The sequence below is a fragment of the Aquarana catesbeiana genome, linkage group LG06 (genome assembly GCF_042186555.1).
Source record: "Aquarana catesbeiana isolate 2022-GZ linkage group LG06, ASM4218655v1, whole genome shotgun sequence".
Classification (NCBI taxonomy): Eukaryota; Metazoa; Chordata; class Amphibia; order Anura; family Ranidae; genus Aquarana; species Aquarana catesbeiana.
In genome coordinates, this window is record NC_133329.1 from 37,701,652 (window position 1) to 37,722,218 (window position 20,567).

The following is a 20,567-nucleotide window of genomic DNA, read 5'->3' on the forward strand; positions in this document are numbered from 1 at the left end:
CTTATGCTACAAGATTTCATTCTGCAAGCCCTGGATTATCTACTCACTCACAACTTTTTCATGTTTGATGGGGGCTATTATCTTCAAAGATGTGGGGGCTTTTATGGAGGCAAAATTTTGCCCTCACTCGCCAACATTTTCATGGGTTGGTGGGAGAGGTCTCGCATCTTTGGACATAATAGCCCCCGCCGATTGGACACAGTTTTTTACAGTCATTTCATTGATGACCTTTTATTCATTACATCGGATGCAAATGCTGACCTAAATGTTTGGCTTTCATATTTCAATGACAACGATCTTAACTTGAAATTCACGGGTATCATACAATCCTGCAGCATAGAATTCCTAGATGTTAAACTCACGGGTACAGGAAATTCCATTCATACCACCCTGTACAGAAAACCCACTGCGGGTAACACCCTTCTTAGAGCAGACTCTGCACATCCTAGACATAGCATCCGAGGCGTACCTTATGGACAATTCCTGAGTTTAAAACGCCTATGCAGCACCCCTGAGAGTTTCCATATGGAAGCCAACAACATGGCCCAGCGATTTAAGGACCGGGGATATGGAGATGTCCTGGTTAATAGAGCACTTACCACAGCCAGCACTGTTCCTAGGCAGTCACTTTTACGGGACAAACATCGAACCAATTTATCTCTAACTAACACTCCAGGCTTCTCAACACCATTCAGTGCAGAGTTTAACAAAATAAGGAATATAGTCACTAGATATCTTCCGATCTTACACAATGATCCTGCATATGACAGCATTCTCTCCAGGGGCATTAAGGTGGTCTCTCGTAGAGCACCCACCCTGGGGAGTTTCCTTTCACCCAGCTTAGTTTTGACTGGACGACCTAAGTCTAATTGGTTAAATTTTGTGGGCAACTACAAATGTGGCAAAAAAGGATGCAATTATTGCATCCACATAAAGAGGGGCAGGCAGGTGCAATCCTGCACCAATGGTAAAACCTTCAATATTCCCTCGTTCATAAACTGTAATACTCAGTTTATAGTATATGTCATCACTTGTGATATTTGCCAGATCCAGTACGTCACGTGAACGACGCGCCGCCATAGAGACCGTTTATACGATCACTTGCACGACATCGAAAAGGATAGACTAACTAATGTGGCCAAACACTGGATCTTTGTGCACCACAAAGATGTATCAAGTCTCTTTATTCAAGGCATAGAAAAAGTCGTGACACCCGTTAGAGGGGGTGACAGGTTCCAGTTATTATGTAAACGTGAGGTGTATTGGATATTCTCTTTAAACACCAGAATCCCTCTAGGTTTAAACTTCGAATGGGATGTTTCCTATTATTATAAATAATCATGACACCAATATCGTTTAGAGACATATAGCTCTTTTCCTATTTTTCTGATTCATTTTCTGTTTCTTCATGACACATTTTTTGTCAGATGGTGCCACGATATGGGTTGTTCCATTCATTGATCATTATCGTCCATACACACACGTATTTATCTATACATAGCAATTATGTTTTCATTTTGATTTACCCACATGGTTTGGACGCATTTTCGTCCAATTACAATATTATCTGTATAGTTCTTTATATATAATCTTCTATTAGTTCTTTATACATAATGATCAACCCATTGAGACTGTTCTATGGAATCCATTTTGTCTAAACGTAACATATTTTTCACCTTTTTCATTATTTTGGACTTCCATAAAAAAACATTTTTAGGTCAGGACAGATATTTCCAGCATGTTTCCATCGTTATTATATTCCTTTAAACAATTATTTTGACATACTTACATAGGAAACACATATCTATACTGGTTATTTATTCACTGTCCTGATAAGCGCAATCTATACTGCTGTGCATAACATACTTTTAAACGTTGTTGTAATCATGTGCTTACCACTAATTTTTCTATCTAGTCTTAATATATTTTTTTGTTTCATTGTTATTATCATTATAATAATATTTTTTATTTTTACAGACTGGATCCACATCGTCCAAATCCCTGTTCATGTCTATGTATCAAATTGTTTCATCTCTTGTATTATGGGTCATATTGCCATTTGGCTAATAGAAGTGTTTGTATATCACCCTTTATGCTTTGCAAAAATAAGAGATTGACGTTGTTTCTTTTTCTGGGGTTCCGGCACTTACTGACATTTACATACATTTATGTTTTTTATACTTTCTATATTTCTATATGACATTTGCATACATTTATGTTTTTTTATACTTTCTATATTTGGTATTCTGGAAGGTTTATTTATAGCTAAAATTAATACAATTTATTATCCCCTAGTCATCGGGGTATATGGATTTTCCGCCCACATTAATGACCCCCCAGAAAAGCGGGCCGATATCAAGTTTCCATAGTATTTGATTTTCAACTTGGAGCCCCACTTATATAATAATGATACTTACACACACACAGGCCAATTTCAGCATGTACCATTTTGAATTTTATCGGCAGATATATATTTATTCATTTGTTATTTATTTTACTATTGATAATTTTTATATATACCCTGCTTGATGCCAGTTTATTATTGGCATCATATCATTTACATCATACCTCAGGGTTTTAATTCATATCGTTCACGAACACACATATACAGACCGATCTCGACCCGCACTTAATTATCTTAGTCGTCCAACACATGTGCAACAACATTACTTCACCAGTGTAGTCACTTCTATTTATAGCTCATACTATTTTTCTTGAACATTTCTGTGGTTCTCCACATCACATGTTCATACTTTTTCACATTTACTGTCATTTGACGGCATATATATATTTTTTTTGTTTATAATTCATCCTTTTACATTTGTTATTTATCTATATATACACTTTATATTATTCATATAGATGACTTCTCCTTTTGCACAGCTTTAATCATACACATTTTATTTACATATTCGCTTTTTCATTTTTTACACTTTATGTATATATATATATATATATATATATATATATATGTATATGTTCTGATTGGCAATATATCTATATATAGGTTGTTTATTTATTGCAACACATCCCATTTCTTTTTACTTGATTTTTCTCATTTTTCACTTCACTTCCATTTCATGTCCATTTGGACTATGAATCTTTTTCAATTAATTATTTGTTTGCACCCATGACGAATATATCTCCTAATACTTTTTACACATGTTCAATACATCATATTATCATCACCTTTATTTTCACTTTCATTTTTACTTTTATTTTCACATATATATCTCATACACATATATCTATATATCTATATCTATATCTATATATAGATATAAATATCTATATATATATATATATATATATATATATCTATCTATCTATCTATAGATATATATATATATATCTATATCTATATATAGATATAGATATTTATATCTATATAGATATATAGATATATATATATATAGATATATATATATATATATCTATATATCTATATATACATTTGTATATATAGATATAGATATATATATATATATCTTTTTGATTTATTTAATTTAATTTTCCTTTTTTCTGTCGCTTATATACCATTTTTCATGGGAGTTTTCATTGTAAAGCATGTTCATTTGACAGCAGGTGCCGAGACCTCATAGAACCAACGTCCAGCTGTTATTGATCATATACTTAATTATGTGGTCACTAGGCACTTTATACAAGCTTTATATATGTTTGTCATTCCCATGTTTGTCAGCTATGAGTAAGCACTTGTCATGAGTGTGAAACGCATCAGCTGAGCCCTGTACATTCCTGCTGTAGTGTCCTGTACACTCTGTGATCCAGTTTTTTATAATAAAGGCACTTGTTATCTTGTCCGGTGTGCGGCATCCAGATCTCTTCATTCACGTCTGCTCGACATTGGCTGGGTTGTAATGTCTTTATTTATTTTTATTTTCTTGCTATACAAAAGAAAATAGACCAAATATTTTTAAAAGAATAGGCCAATTGTATTCTGCTACATTTCTTTGGTGAAAAAAAATTGTAGTCTATGTGAAAGCTATAGAGTCTACAAACAATGGCAGGTACAGTATATTTGAAAATTGATTATTCCCTATGTTTCATATCATGTCTATATATTTTTTGACGCACACTAAAATACTAGGACAGTTCAAATACCTGTAAAATTACCCTTTTTGGAAAGTAGATAGTCCAAGGTATTTAGTAAGATTGTCAGTTTTTTAAAGTTGTGATTTTTTTACACAATTTTGTGGAAAGTGAAGCACTTACAAACTTAACTAAACAAATTTAACTAAAACAAAGTTGTCATTTTATGTTGTTTCTCGCACACAGCACAGGCATGCTTATAATTATACCCCAAAATATATTCACCTGCTCCTCCCAAGTATGGGGTTACTGCATGTGTGAAACCTTTTCACAGACTAGATGCATAGAGGGGCCCAAAATCCAAGGAGCACCTTTGGACTTTCAAGGAGCATAAATTGTGCCTCTAATTTCCTGACTACCTATCATATTTCTAGAGTCCCTGGAGTGCCAGAAACATCCACAAAATGACATCATTTTGGAAAGCAATTTCCCAAGGTATTTTCTGAAAGACACAGCGGCGTTGGTTTACTAAAGCTAGAGTGCAAAATCTAGTGCACCTTTGCAAAGAAACCAATAAGCTTCCAGTTTGTTTTTTGTTTTTTGTCAAAGCTTAACTGAATAAGCTGATTGGCTTGCTGATTGGCTACCATGCATAACTCCACCAGATTTTGCACTCTCCAGTTTTAGTTAATCAACTCCAGTGAGTTTTTTTAAAATTTATTTTTTTGCCACAAGTTTTTAAAAAATGCAGAAAGAAAACAAAAATGTATTTTTTTTCACAAAGTTATCAATTAATACCACAATTATAACACACAACATAGGCATATTTAGAATTACACCCCAAAACAAATTCTGCTACTCCTCCAAAGACTTTTTCATAGCCTAGCCACATAGGGAAGCCCAAAATCCAGGGAACACCTTCAGGCTTTCTAGGGACATATATTACACATCTATCTCATCTACCTTATCTCATTTTTGGAGGCCCTGGAGCACCAGGACAGTGGCAACACCCACAAAATGATAACATTTTGGAAAGCAAATACCCCAAGTTATTTTTAAGAGACATTTTTTGTCTTTTGAAGACTTCAATTTTTTGGCACAAGTTTTTGGAGAATTCATAATAAAAATAAAAATTTACTTTTTTTACACAAAGTTGTCAATTAATAAGAGATTTCTAGCACACAGTATAGGCATACTTTGTATTACACCCCAAAATACATTACGCTACTCCTCCCAAGTATGATAAAACCACATGTGAGACTTTTTCACAACTTAACCCCTTAAAAAGACCCCAAATCCAAGGAGCACCTTAAGGATTTATAGGAGCATAAATTATGCATCCAATTTCCTGATTACCTATCACATTTTTGGAGGCCCTGGAGAGCCAGGACAGTAGAAACATACACAAAATCATCACATTTTGGAGAATAAACATCCCAAGGTATTTTTAAGAGGCATGATGAGTCTTTTTGCCACAAATTTTTGGAATATGTGGAAAGAATATGAAAATATTTTGTTTACACAGAGGTATCAATGTAATGCAATATTTATATTATACAGCATAGGCATACTTAGAATTTCCCCCCAAAACGCATTGTGCTACTCCTCTCGAGTATGTGCATGCCACATGTGGGAGACTTTTTTAGTGTTTGGACAGATTATCTACCAGACATTGCATCTTGTGTATCACAGAACTTAACTACTTTTATGTTTCTACTGTACTGTAATATATACTAGAGAGTAGGGATGAGCCCAACACCCCCCATTCGGTTCGCATCCAGTACATGCGAACAGGCAAAAACTTTGTTCGAACACGCAAACACCATTAAAGTCTATGGGACACGAACATGAAAAATCAAAAGTGCTAATTTTAAAGGTTTATATTCATGGTATTGTCAAAAAAAGTGTTTGGGGACCTGGATCCTGCCCCAGGGGACGTGTATCAATGCAAAAAAAGTTTTAAAAACGGCAGTTTTTTCGGGAGCAGTGATTTTAATAATGCTTAAAGTGAAACAATAAAAGTGTACGGTAATATTCCTTTAAATTTCGTACCTGGGGGGTGTCCATAGTATGCCTGTAAAATGGCGCATGTTTCCCTTGTTTGGAACAGTCCGAGTGCAAAATAACATTTCTAAAAGAAAAAAAGTCATTTAAAAGTACTGTCGCTAGCACCGGCTATAATGAATTGTCGGTCCGGCAATACACATAAAAGTTCATTGATAAAAACGGCATGGAATTTCCCCACAGGAGAACCCTGAACCAAAATTTAAAAAAAAAATGTGTGGGGTTCCCCCTAAATTCCATACCAGGCCCTTCAGGTCTGGTATGGATTTAAGGGGAACCCCGTGCCAAATTTTTTTTTAAAATGGCGTGGGGTCCCCCCAAAAATCCGTACCAGACCCTTATCCAAGCACACAACCTGGCAGGCCACAGGAAAAGAGGGGGGCGAGAGAGTGCCCCCCCTCCTGAACCGTACCAGGCCTCATCCCCACAACCCTTGCCCGGTGGTTGTGGGGATCTGCGGGCGGGGGTTTATCGGAATCTGGAAGCCCCCTTTACAAGGGGACCCCCAGATCCTGCCCCCCATGTGAATTGGTAATACCATTTCACAAAAAAAGTGTCAAAAATGTTAAAAAGACAAGAGACAGTTTTTGACAATTCCTTTATTAATTTCTTCTTCTTTCCCTGCTTCTTCTTCCATCTTCTTTCTTCTGGTCTTCCTTTGGTGTTCTTCTTCTTCCTCCATCTTCTTCTTCCCCCGCTTGTCAGAGGAGGGGGCGAGGTCACCCTGTTTACGTAAACGGGTGACCCTGCCCCCCTCTGACAACACGGGGAAAGCCATAGGGAATTCCCAGTATGTCAGAGGGGGCGGGGTCACCGGGTGGCCCCGCCCTCCATTATATAAGAACTGTCACCTCAACAGAAGTGTCACACAGCGAAAGACTCCCATTGAGGTGGATCTGCGGAGAACGAAGCGGAGAAGAAGCTGGAGGAAGATGCCAGACGAGAAAACCGGATGAAAAAGTGGAGGAAGAAGAGGAGGAAGAAGCGGGAGAAGAAGAAGATGGAGGAAGAAGAGCACTGAAGGAAGACCAGAAGAAAGAAGAATGGAAGAAGAAGCCGGAAAGAAGAAGAAATTAATAAAGGAATTGTCAAAAACCATCTCTAATCTTTTTTAACATTTCTGACACTTTTTTTGTGAAATGGTAGGGGTACATTTGTACCCCATTACCAATTCACACAAGGGGGGCAGAATCTGGGGGTCCCCTTGTTAAAGGGGGCTTCCAGATTCCGATAAGCCCCCCGCCCGCAGACCTCCACAACCACCGGGCAAGGGTTGTGGGGATGAGGCGCTTCTCCCCATCAACATGAGGACAAGGTGCTTTGGGGGGACGCTACCCCAAAGCACCCTCCCAATGTTGAGGGCATGTGGCCTGGTAAAGTTCAGGAGGGGTGGTCGCTCTCTCGTCCCCCCTCTTTTCCTGCAGCCTGCCAGGTTGCGTGCTCAGATAAGGGTCTGGTATTGATTTTTGGGGTGACATACACCATTTTTTTTTATGTTGGCACGGGATTCTCCTTAATATCCATATTAGACCTAAAGGGCCTGGTATGAAATTTAGGGGGACCCCCACGCATTTTTTTTTTTTTTTTACATTTTGGTTCGAGGTTCCCCTGTGGGGAAATTCCATGCCGTTTTTATCAATGAACTTTTATGCGTATTGCCAGACAGACAATTCATTATAGCTGGCGATGGTACTTTTAAATGACTTTTTTTCCTTTAGAAATGTCATTTTGCACTCGGACTGTTCTAAACATGGGAAACATGTGCCACTTTACAGGCATACTATAGACACCCCCCAGGTACGAAATTTAAAGGAATATTACACTTTTATTGTTTCACTTTAAGCATTATTAAAATCACTGCTCCCGAAAAAACAGAAATTTTCAAAACTTTTTTTGCATTGATACATGTCCCCTGAGCCAGGACCCGGGTCCCCAAACACTTTTTATGACAATAACTTGCATATAAGCTTTTAAAATGAGCACTTTTAAATTCTCCCATAGACTTTTAAAGGGTGTTCTGCGGCTTTCGAATTTGCCGCGAACACCCCAAATTATTCGCTATTTGGCGAACGGGCGAACAGCCAATGTTCAAGTCGAACTCATGTTCGACCCGAACATAAAGCCCATCCCTACCAGGGAGCAGAGGTAATCCAGAAGCTGGTGTTAGTTTTTACTGCTTAAGGGATTTTTTAGTCCTACTGTGCTGATATTTTAGAAATATAGTGTACTGTAATGTTCACCTCTGTTTGAGTTGTCAGGAAATATAACTTAGTGTAGTTTTACCTATAGCAGTCTCTGTTCCTATACGCCAATCAAGTATAGCCCCCTGGTACATGGCTGCCCTTAGGAATGTCATGTTCACTTGCCAGGAAGTACTGGATGCTGAAGAAAGGAAGAACAAAATAGTTCCTGGGGTTCCAGCAGTGCTGTTGTCTGCAAGGGATGGCTGGGACTGATGTCTCACAGTACCGTAGTGCAGATGGGTCAGCTCAGGCAGCAGGCAGAGAATTGTTTAGAAAATGGGTAAATGATCAGTCCAGGCAGTAGGCAGAAATGTGGACAATAAAAAAGGCCAGGGTCAGTACAGACGGCAGACAAAGGCAAACCTGCACTGGTGTGGCAGTGATCCGGAACACTAATACTAGCTACACTGGCTCTGGTGACACTGTACTGATGTGGTGGTGATCAGGGACACTGTTGATGGCTGCACTGGCTCTGGTGACACTGGCACTAGCATGACTAGTGATCAAGAACATTGTTGCTGGCTGCACTGGTCTGGTAACACTCCCGCTAGTGTGGCAGTGATCAGGAGCACTGTTGATGGCTTACATTGTTCTGGTGACACGAGACTGGTGTGGAAGCAATCAGGAACATTGTTCAAGGCTGCAATGGTCTGGTAACACTGGCACTGGTGTGCCAGCAAACAGGAACACTGTTCCTGGATGACCCTGGTCTGGTGATACTGGTGTGGCTAGTGGTCATGAACACTGTTGATGGCTTACACTGCTCTGGCAACACTAGGTCTTTTGTGGCAGAAATCAGGAACACCGTTGCTGGCTTACACTGGTCTATGGGACTGGTATGATGTTGATCAGGAACACTGCAGCTGGCTTACACTGGTTTGGTGACACTGAAATTTATGTGATGGTAATTAGGAACTCATTTCTTGGCATTCACTGACACTGTGACTAGTGTGGCGGTGATAAGGAACACTGTTGCTGGCATGCACTGGTTTAGTGTGGTAACCGTCAAAATGGTAATGGTAAAATGAGTTGAACTTAATATTTACTTGCACTAAAAGACATGATTGGATAATAACAGTTAGCATTGCTTCACTTCATTTATCAAGCTAAGTGAACATCCCCTTTGGAAAGTAAAAATTTACCTTCAATGAATGTTTGCTGGATATCACATTCACTATTTAAAAAATATGCCCACTAGACTTATCGCAGAACTGCACATTTAAAACTGAATTGGTAGAAGTAAGCTGAATAATTACTCTACTTGTTGATTTCAGAGATTTGAAAAAAGAAGTTATGAGTACTCTTTTGACAGATGGTGAGTTACCTTTCTCTAATACCGATATCTCATATGTCATGCACATGTAATCAAGCAATAGCGTAGAAGTAAATTCTATCACTAAAGATAAAATTAATTACAACTACCGTATTTATCGGCGTATAACACGCACTTTTTTCCCCTTAAAATCAGGGGAAAATCGCGGGTGCATGTTATACGCCGATCCCCTGCGATCCTGAGCTGTCAGATGTAAAAAATCGCCGACCGCGATTTGAAAATGGCGCCGCCGGCGCCGAAATACACAGTGCCAGTCCTCGGCTCTTCTCGGCCACTTTCGGCTTCACTCGAGCGCCGCCCGAACCTAGGCGAGTGTACTCGCCTAGGTTCGGATAGCTCCGCTCACCGTCACGCCCATCCCGAGTGGAGCCGAAAGTGAACGAGAGCCGCCGAGAAGAGCCGAGGACCGGCTCTGTGTATTTCGGCGCCGGCGGCGCCATTTTCAAATCGCGGTTTTGAAGCTCAGTGAGCTGCAAGGCTGCACTGGGGCAAGGCTGCAATGGACACTGGGGAAGGCTGCACTGACAAGGCTGCACTGACAAGGCTGCACTGACATGGCTGCACTGACAAGGCTGCACTGGGGCAAGGCTGCACTGAGAAGGCTGCAATGATGGGCATTTAAATGTAAGTTTTTTTCCCTTCAACTTCCCTCCTAAAAGTTTTTTTTCCTTAAAATTCCCTCCTAAATTGGGGTGCATGTTATACGCCGGCGCGTGTTATACACCAATAAATACGGTATATCTAATGAATATATACAGTATATAGCTTAACCACTTCAGTAGAGGGCACTTTCACCCCCTTCCTGCCCAGTCCAATTTTCAGCGCTGTCACATTTTGAATGACAATTGCACAGTCATTCTACACTGTACCCAAACACATTTTTTTATCATTTTTTCCCCACAAATAGAGCTTTATTTTGGTGGTAATTCATCACCACTGGGGTTTTTATTTTTTGCGCTCCAAATAAAAAAAGACCAAACATTTTGAAAAAAAATGTTTTTCGTTTTTGTTACAAAACTTTGTAAATAAGTAATTTTTCTCCTTCACTCATGGGCACTGATGAGGCTGCACTGACAGGCACTGATGAGGCAGTACTGATTGGCACTGATGAGGTCGCACTGATGAGCACTGATGATGAAGCACTGATATGCAGCACTGATGGGCACTTATAGGCGGCACTGATGGGCACTAATAGGTGGCACTAATGAGTGGCACTGGTGGGTGGCACTTATGGGCAGCACTGATAGCACTGATAGGCAGCACTGATAGGTAATCACTGATGGGCACAGAGTGCCATCTTAATGGGCACTGATTGGCACTGATTAGCATCCCTGGTGGGCTATCCTGGTGGTCTCCAGTAGGCATCCCTGGTGGTCTCCAGTGGGCATCCTTGATGGCTTTGCACTGATAATCAATGCGCACTGCACTGATTATCAGTGCGAAGCCACCCCCCCATCAGGAGAGCAGCCGATCGCCTCTCGTGTCTGTCAGTGCGAGTGGAGGAAAAGCTGATAAACGGCTCTCCCTGTTTACACTGTGATCAGTTGTGATTGGTCACAGCTGATCACATGGTAAATAGCCTATGTCAGAGGCTCTTTATCAGGATTGGAGATGCGGTGTGTCAGACTAACACACCACACCACCGATTGCTGTGCTGCACGCCCTGACGGGCGCGTGCCAGAGGCTTACTCTGCTGCATTGAGCGAGGGGGGAGTGGTGATCAATCAAGCGAGCGCCAAGAAAATTGAGCACCAGTTGCCACTGGATGGTATACAGGCCAAGTATCTGAAGTGATTAAAAAGTATTAATAGAGTGTGTCCTGCTTTGAACTGTCATCATTATTATCATTGGAAGACTATTAAAAGCACAAAAAATGTGGTCAGTTCACAACAGTAGATCATGATTCCCCACCAATGAAATCTCAGGAATTAGGAACGTCAGAAACAGGAATTAAATGAAAGCTAATCTAAATAAATCTGCATATGTATTTGTGTGCTATAACATTGCTTCATTTACCTATCACACAGAGTTATTAGATTCTGTTATTGAAAAATGTAAAGAAGAATTCAATGAAAATAGAAGTAAAGATAATGAACAGAAAAATAATAAGGAGGGCAATAATGGAGAGAAGAGCCAAGAAGAGAGAAATAAACATTTAGAAGACTCCGAAGAGTCGACTGCATTTAATACCTCTCAAGATTCACCTGAAGTAGAAGATTCTGAGGATTCAGGAGACGATGTTGAGGTTTTAAACATGGATACTACAGGTATCATTCCTTATCCTGTTCCCAGTAAAAAAAATATTTGGTTTGTATTGTTTTTCTGATACTTTGCAATGTATTAATAGCACTTATTTTTAGTTGCTAGTGCAACTGCTGAAATTGCTTTTATTGTCTTTTTTTTTTTTTGCTTTCCCTTATTTCTAGCCAGAAAGGGTAGCTGTTGTTTTGTGTCATAGCTATAGATGGAGACCTAATGCTTGCTTGCCAAAATAGTTTCAGCGCAGGCTGGTTGGTATTTCTTATCTCACAACATTACACTAATGTAAAGGGATGTAGTACAATGAATCAAGAAAAAAAAATGTTTTTCAAAGATATTCATGGTAGCTTAAAAAAGGAAAATGTGTGATTGGTTATAAAGCTCACTTGAACCCCTAGTTTGAAGTTTAAATTCACATTTTCACGAAAACAGTCCATGCAGCCAAGGGGCCATGGAACTGTAGATTTAAAAAACTGTGTATCATCTAAGATGTTCATTTTTTTTTTCATGTAGGCCATTTTGGACCCCCCAGAAGCCTGGATAAAGAACTCCCAGTTAGCAACCCCCCCATGTCCTGCCTTCTTGGTTTTCATTCATGTACTAGACAGGATGTAGGGGTTGCTAACTGGGAGTTTTTTGGCCAAACTTGTGAATGTATTTGCACCGTAGGACATCTTTTTGTTGCACTGGGCAGCTTGCCCAGTCCTAGAATCCCAAATTTAGGAAAGTCCACACCCACCCCTCTGTCTCAGGTCTTCACCTCTTTACATTTCTCAGATCTTTTTCGCCTTGCACACACCCACAGGGAAAGTCTATACCTTTTACTCAGCACCTCATGATTCCTTTTTAGGATAGACTATTTCTTTGGCTCGTCCTCACTACTCCCCATGCTGAATGCCTTGGATATTTCAGATATTGCCATTTCTGATCATAGCCCTATAATCGTTACTATAGAGGATTTCCTTCCTCGAAGTTCCCAGTGTGTTTGGCGTTTCCCCTCTTAAATAGCAAGCAGAAACTTTAGTCAGGTCAATGAGGTCTGCCTGGTAAAGGCATTTATAATAGTCAGTTAACAGGGATTCTGTATCTGCTGGAGAAGTGCTATTGGACCCCGAGGGGGTACGAAGGGCCACGATATGTGTAGGGTAATGAGGGCCTTTGCACAGTTTTGTTAAAAGTTTTCCTGCTCTATTCCTGAACCTGTGAAGCTGAAGTGCAGCATAGGAGGAGTTGAAGTGGGGTTCCACCCAAATTTTGAACAATATCTGTATGTATTCTCTTCCTTGCCTAGATGCTGACATGCCGTTTAAAAAAATTTAAATCACCGTAATTACCTTTTATTTTTCTGTTCTTCTTTGCACTTTCTGGTTCTCCTCCCGTGGGAGTAGGCGTGTTTCTAGCCTCTCCCAGACTCCTGGGAGCTAGTCTCAGGCTTCCCAGGATGCCACTGAGCATGTGCGGGAACGAGCGGTGAATGCTGGGAGCACAGCATTCACCACATCCAGGAAATAAATGCTTGTGGGCTTCAAATGCCCACAATGAAGATGGAAACCGCCTGCAGAGAATAATATAAGTTATTCTTTCCGACAAAATCTGACACAGGCGGACATATTACACACAATATGTGAGTATGTAATGCTGAGAAGAAAAGTTTGTGAATGAACTAAAAAAAAAAAAAAAACGATAGATAGGTGGACCCCCGCTTTAATATTTTCATGTTGTTCAGCCCATATCTGTTCTAAGGTGCAGGAATTGGTTAGACTGAATTGGGCTTTACAAAGAGCATGGCTAGCCAATCTATACTGTTCTAATGACTGTTTCGTAAACTGGGCGGTGAAGGAGATGATTCTGCCTCTCAGATATGCTTTACCTGCTTCCCTAAAGAGATTTGGATCTGTCAGATGAGCACTATTAGTTTCAACGTAGTCAGGCCATGCATTATGTAGCATGTGCTTGAAGTCCTCATTAACCAAATAAGAGGGGAAACGCCAAACACCCTGGGAACTCCGAGGAAGGCGATCCTCTATAGTAACTATTATAGGGCTATGATCAGAAATAGCCATATCTGAAAAATCCAAGGCATTCAAAATGGGGAGTAGGGAGGACGAGCCAAAGAAACAGTCTATCCTAAAAAAGGAATCATGAGGTGCTGAGTAAAAGGTATAGACTTTCCCTGTGGGGTGTCCAAGGCAACAAAAATATGAGAAATGTAAAGAGGTAAAGACCTGAGACAGAGGGGAGGGTGTGGACTTACCTACATTTGGGATTCTAGGACTGGGCAAGTGGTCTTCTGAGGGTTCCATCACTGATTTGAAGTAACCCCCCACAAGATGGAGATTTTCTGAAGCATTTGCGATCCAGACAGAGAGATCCTGGAAAAGGGGGGAGCCTGGGGAGTTGGTAGCATAAATGTTAGTAATTGCGAGATCACGATTAGCAATAGATATATGTACAGTTAGTTTCCGTCTTTCAGAATCTAATTCAGGGGTTCTTATCTGGTAGGGAAGATTCTTGTGAAAAGTGATCACTCCAGCCTTATGCCGCATACACACGATCAGACTTTACGGCGTACCAGATTTCGTTGGACAATTCGATCATGTGTGGGCTCCAGCGGACTTTGTTTTCTCGAAAGTTTGACGGACTTAGATTTGAAACATGTTTTAAATCTATCCGACGGACTCGAGTCCGGTCGAAAAGTCAGCTCGTCTGTATGCTGGTCCGACGGACAAAACCCGACGCTAGAGCAGCTATTGGCTACTGGCTATGAACTTCCCTGTTTTAGTCTGGTCATACGTCATCACGTACGAATCCGTCGGACTTTGGTTGATCGTGTGTAGGCAAGCCCGTTCATTCGGAATGTCCGTCGTAAAGTCAGTTGAAAAGTCTGCCGGGCAAAGTATGCCATAAAGTCCGGTCGTGTGTACGCAGCATTAGAGTTTACTGCAGGAGAGCCATAAACATCACCTACCCACAGTTTATGTAGTCACCTTCAGAGGGATGTGTTTACTGGAGTAGAGCCACACCTGCGCTTCAAATGTCTCAATACTTTCATGCGCTTGTTGGGCGATCGTATCCCTTTCACATTCCATGAGACAATTCACATATTGAATACTTAGGTATAAGGTTAGACTAACTGGTTTCCTATGAGGATAAAAAGGGAGCTCTACCCTAGATTGAGCAAAACAGGAAAAGGTATAGAAGAGATTCCCAGAGGGAACTGATACAATCAGGTAGAAACCAAACCTAATGAAATAGCAAAAAAACTGGTGAAAAGTGACTCCCTTTTTTCCATATGGGAGAATCACCACATTTAAGATTCCCAACTAGATCCAAGTTTCTCACTAGTGGCAGAGATGATATATATATGCAGTGCCCAAAAAAAAATTAAAAAGATTTGTTGCACTTTATATTCTGCCTGATAGACAAGAGCTAGGAGTGCAAAGGCATTGCTAAAGAGCAATTAACACCCATAATGGTGCTCAGTGGTGTGCAGAGTTGCCAGAAGTCATATCGAATGCGTTTCGTTAGAGGCTTCCGAGGACTTCTTTGAGGCTTGGGAGACTTTGGATCTGAGGCTAAAGAAATTTGTGCTGGTTCGGATAGAGTAGACTCCCTGGTGGAGGCTCAGGGAAGTTCAGGAAGGGAGAAAAAGAACTGTTCAGCTTCCTGAGGTGAAGTAAAGATTTTCCCCACTGGGGGAACACAGGTGGAGAAGTGCAGGGTATGCCAGTTTGAATTTGAGCTTACGGTTGTAGAGAGCAGAGTATATGGTAGAAAATGCCTTCCATTTCCGAGTGACCTCAGTAGAGTAATCTGCGAAAAGGAGCAGACTGTGACCATCAAAGGAAAGTGTGCAAGTTTTCTTATAGCTTTGCATGATAAGCTGATTATCCGCATAATTAAAAAACAAGCAAAGACAGGTCGCAGTTTTGTTCGGGCGTCAGAAAGAGGGCCCACCCAGTGAGCACATTCCACTACACACTGCCGAGATAAGCCCAAAGCCTCCGGGATACGGGAACAGCGGATATCCATAAAGGAGCAAGACTTACAGCATTCTGGAAGGTTGATCACTCAGAGGTTGTTTCGCCTAGATTGATTTTCAAGATCATTGATCTTTTCTAGCAATGCTTGTTGTGTAGGGGCATGAGAGCAGAAGACTGCAGCTGCGCTGTGAAAGTCATCCTCCAGTACAGATACACATTGCTCTGTATGTTGGATACATTGGGAATGGTCAGCGAGCTCCCTGTGCAGCTGCTCCATACCTTGCTGCACTGCTCTGTACACTGCTTCTTGAATTTTGGGAGCGAGTAGGGTCACTACCGCCTGGGCTATGCGGGCATGTATGGAGGAATCCTCAGCATCGGGTGTGGGAGGAGGAGATGGCACCTCCATACTTTCCCCTGTGGTGGGCACGGGAGCCATCTTGGGACCCATGCATGTGTCAGAGTCCAGGAGCTGGTGGGGAGAAGGCTGCAATCGAGCACTGGAGCGATCTAAGAAGCACTCCATAGTGTCCCTAAAGTTAAAGGCAGCAGATCAGCATGGTGGCGGGGCACTGCAGTGGCTTTATATCTTCATAAATGAGGGGGTCAGCGGGAGGAGTGGCGGCTCACCTACGAGTCATTTGGCACCACAACCGGAAGTCATCATGATTAGCAACACTGTTTATGTAGACAATTTAACTGTAAAATACCTACCCAAGATATTTTATTCCCCATGAAATTTTTAGACCCTGGCCATGCAGAAACATAATAATAGTGTGTATTCCTGAATTGCATATATCTCTGCAGATTGTACAGATTTACATGAAAACATTTAGGAGAGTTACAAATTTGCCAATATCCTGATAGAATAAGATGAGCTAGACTTACCTTTCAGTTCAGGTAGCCAGAACATATCGTTTCATAGCCTGCCCTTGATATTTAATTTTTTTACTTGGCAATAATGACATTAAAAGGGTTAAAACAAAAAAAATCTATACTATTCTGCCTAAAATGGGATTTAAACATAGCTCACTGGGTCCATAAGTGTGACAAATGGTGTTTTTTTAGACATGTGCAATTCGTTTCATTACGAATGAGTTTCTTTACCGAATTTTCGACAAATTTGTTCATTCAGAAATATCCAAATTAACAAAAACCCGTTTAACAAAGTATTAAATTTGAATATTCGAAAATTTGTGAATTAGAAAAATTGTGTAAATTCGGAAAAAAATCAGAAATTAAAAAAAAATCTGAAAAATCAGAAATTCGAAAAAAAAAACTGAAAAAAATTGGAAATTACTAAAAAACTCGGAAATTTGTAAATTTGGAAAAAATCGGAAATTCAAAAAAAATGTGTAAATTCGGAAAAATCAGAAATTCTAAATAAATGTTTTTAAAAATCAAAAATTTGAAAAAAAGTCGGAAATTCAAAAAAGAAAAACGGAGATTCGAAAAAAAATCAGAAATTCCAAAATTAAAAAGAAATCGGAAATTCAGAAATTCAATAAAAATCAGAAATTCGGAAATTCGAAACCCTCGAAATTCGAAAATCTGAACTAATAACCAACTAATAATAAGTTAACTATTACTAGCTATTAAATTATAGGTATTGGAACTTTGGTTGTTAGTGAACGTAACAAATACAAATTTATCTGAAGCTACGAATTATCCAAAATAACAAATGCCGTATCTAAACAAATGGAATGTAACAAATGAATAATAATAAATCACAATAATAATAATAAAAAGTTTTATTATTCATTTTTTCCGTTCCATTTGTTTAGATGCAGCATTCGCTATTTCGGATAATTCGTAACTTCAGGTAAATTCGTATTTGTTATGTTCACTAACAGCCAAATTTAAAAGTTAATTCCAATACCTATAATTTAATAGTTAGCAATAGTTAAGTTATTATTAGTGAGTTATTATTTAAGATTCCCAAATTTTCAGATGTTCGAGTTATTGCATTTCCGAATTTTTTGCATTTTTTCAAATTTTCAATTTTTTTCAATTTTTTTTCTGAATTTCCGTTTTTTTCAAATTTTTTTGAATTACTGTTTTTTTTCGAATTTACGAATTGCGATCATAACGAATGACCCAAAAACAAAAAAAACAAATGAAACGAAAACGAACAAACTTTTCGGCAGTGCACATGGCTATTTAGCATTACAATTAAACATATGTTATCAATTCAAGAATATTACATAAATAGCTGAATTAGCGGCAAATCCAATTTTATTTTTTCTCCCCCTTTACTTTCCAACACAATCAGAGTATAGCATGAAAGCACCCATCTGCCTGATTGAAAACTTGGCAACTGGAAAGCTTGTGGTAAAACCTGAGGCCATCGAAGTTCTCTCCAAGATCACGCAACCAGTGGTGGTGGTGGCTGTTGTTGGCTTGTATCGAACGGGGAAGTCTTACCTGATGAATAAGCTGGCTGGAGCTAACAAAGGTAAATAGTCCGTTAGTAGGAAGTTATGAAGCTTTTGGTTTGTTCCAATAATAACTGTCTGTACTACATATGTTCAGGATTCAACCTGGGCTCCACTGTTCAATCTGAGACCAAAGGAATCTGGATTTGGTGTATCCCCCATCCCCAAAAAAGTGATCGCACTCTGGTTCTTCTGGACACGGAAGGTCTGGGTGATGTAGAGAAAGTAAGAAAAACATTATCTAAGCTAATTTTTCATATTCAAGATAACTTATCTTAAGATGTTCATATTTGCCACTTCAAATATTAATGGATTAAATATCATTCCAAACAGAAAAAAACTGTTGATTTCTGCCAAAAAAAACCCTTATTCCCTCTTAGCAAAAAATACATAAAAAAAAGTTATTTTTCTGATCCTTATAACAGATGATATTGTATTAATCCCCTACAAAGAAAAACGAAAGCTAAAAGACTTTTTGAGACATGCCTTGGATTGACTTGTTGTCTAGGAGACCTTAAGTTGGACTTAGAACGCTTAAAGCCAGGCATAACTGAGATCCACATGTAAAAGGAGAGCATGCTACCAACATACCCATTCAGTATGATGCATACATGAGGTAAAAGAGACACACTTGCTGGGGAGACACTGAACTGAATGTGCAGTTGCTGCTGATTGTGTAAGCCGCTCACCATAGGAGCTCCACTGTTATCTCCTCTTGGATTACGGCTCATTAGCTATCATAGACAACACTATAGTCTCATAACATCTTTATAACTTCAATTACCCGGGTTGCTATCAGCTGATGGTTATCCATCCATTGGAGCCAGAGTAGAGAACTATATTCTTCATACAACTATAGCTGATGGACGTGACGCCCTTTGTGTCCGGTCTCGATCTGCTGACGATCTCCGTCTCGTGGTGGTGGCGCCGTTATTCAGTTCTGGACCCCGGTGGCTAACTATTTTATCCTTCCCCCTCTCCTGAATCGGATGCCATATTATGTTGACCCTATAATATTATGACGGATATACACCTCACCCCCAGCCCCTGAAGAAGAGGTTGCAATCATTATAAAATACCTCGAAACACGTTGGGCCTGCACTGTCAATAGCTCCTTGCTCAAACAGCCTCCAAGGGTTAAGTGTAGTTCCGTCAACCTGTTTTGTATACCTTTGATTGTATTATTGTTATTTGCACATTCTGGCAACCACAATATTTGTCGGTATTTGTGATCCCTATTTAGTATGTGTTATGATTTTAATCTTTTGATATAATAAAAATTGGACATTTTTTATATACTTTTTGTCATATCTTCTGGAGACCTCCCCCCTTTAAAATCCCAACTAAGAGGAAAAAACTTTTTCTATTTGCATATGAACATAGGGATGTGGGGGTTGGGTGTCTCCTTCCACCAAGTCCGTGTCACCATCCATTGTTACATGAGGTAAAAGAGACACAGCTGTCCTGACCAGCCATCATAGTATTGGAATCAAGATCAGCTTCAGCCTGCAAGTCTCTGCCAAAAAGCCATGCTCAACTTTAGCCCGCAATTCTCAGCCAAAAAAAACCCCACCCCTGACAAGTTTCACCCTAGCCACCGGGGCTTATTGCAACCCTATGTTTAAGCTCCGGTGGGTTGGGTGAGATGCACCTGTGGGGGTGGCCTTTTAGAACTTGCAGGCTGAAACCAGTCTTGATTTCTATGCAATGATGTCTGGTCTGGAGAACGGTGTCTCTTTTACCTGATGTATTGCTTTCAAGGTATTCTAATTTAGACTAAACATAGTAGAAAACACCTGTTGTAATTCCCCGAGGTCTTGAGCAGTCGGTGCACTTGGTTCTAGGGTCCTTCTAGCACCCATGCAAACATGTAGGTGAAAGAAAGCCAGGAGCTCAATCTTACGCAATAAATTAGTTTATTAATCCAGGTGTGGTACAAAATAATACAGGGCTTACACATTTTGGCATGTAGCCTTAATGATATGCAACCGTGGCTGGGGTGAAATGTACCAGTGGGTTTGGCCTTTTGGTGGAGACTTGCAGGCTGAAGCCGATCTTGATTTCTATGCTATGATCGCTGGTCAGGAGAGCTGTGTCTTTTTTACCTGATGTATTGTCCTCAAGGTATTCTAATTTGAGTATAGAGACAGAACAAGCCACTCTCTGGAGTGTCTCTGCCCTAATACATACTAAGATAAGA

The 20,567-nt window shown here is 39.9% G+C and overlaps 1 protein-coding gene across 1 annotated transcript in view; it reads left to right on the plus strand.

Moving 5' to 3' along the window:
- Positions 1–18,206: 18,206 nt before the first annotated feature.
- The window catches only part of LOC141147945 (guanylate-binding protein 6-like), an 80,084-nt gene continuing 77,723 nt past the window's right edge, over positions 18,207–20,567 (plus strand). Inside the window, exons 1-2 of the mRNA XM_073635103.1 lie at positions 18,207–18,387; positions 18,465–18,592. Of these exons, the coding sequence (XP_073491204.1) occupies positions 18,213–18,387; positions 18,465–18,592 (303 nt within the window). The 5' untranslated portion in view covers positions 18,207–18,212. The remainder of the gene's footprint in view (positions 18,388–18,464; positions 18,593–20,567) is intronic.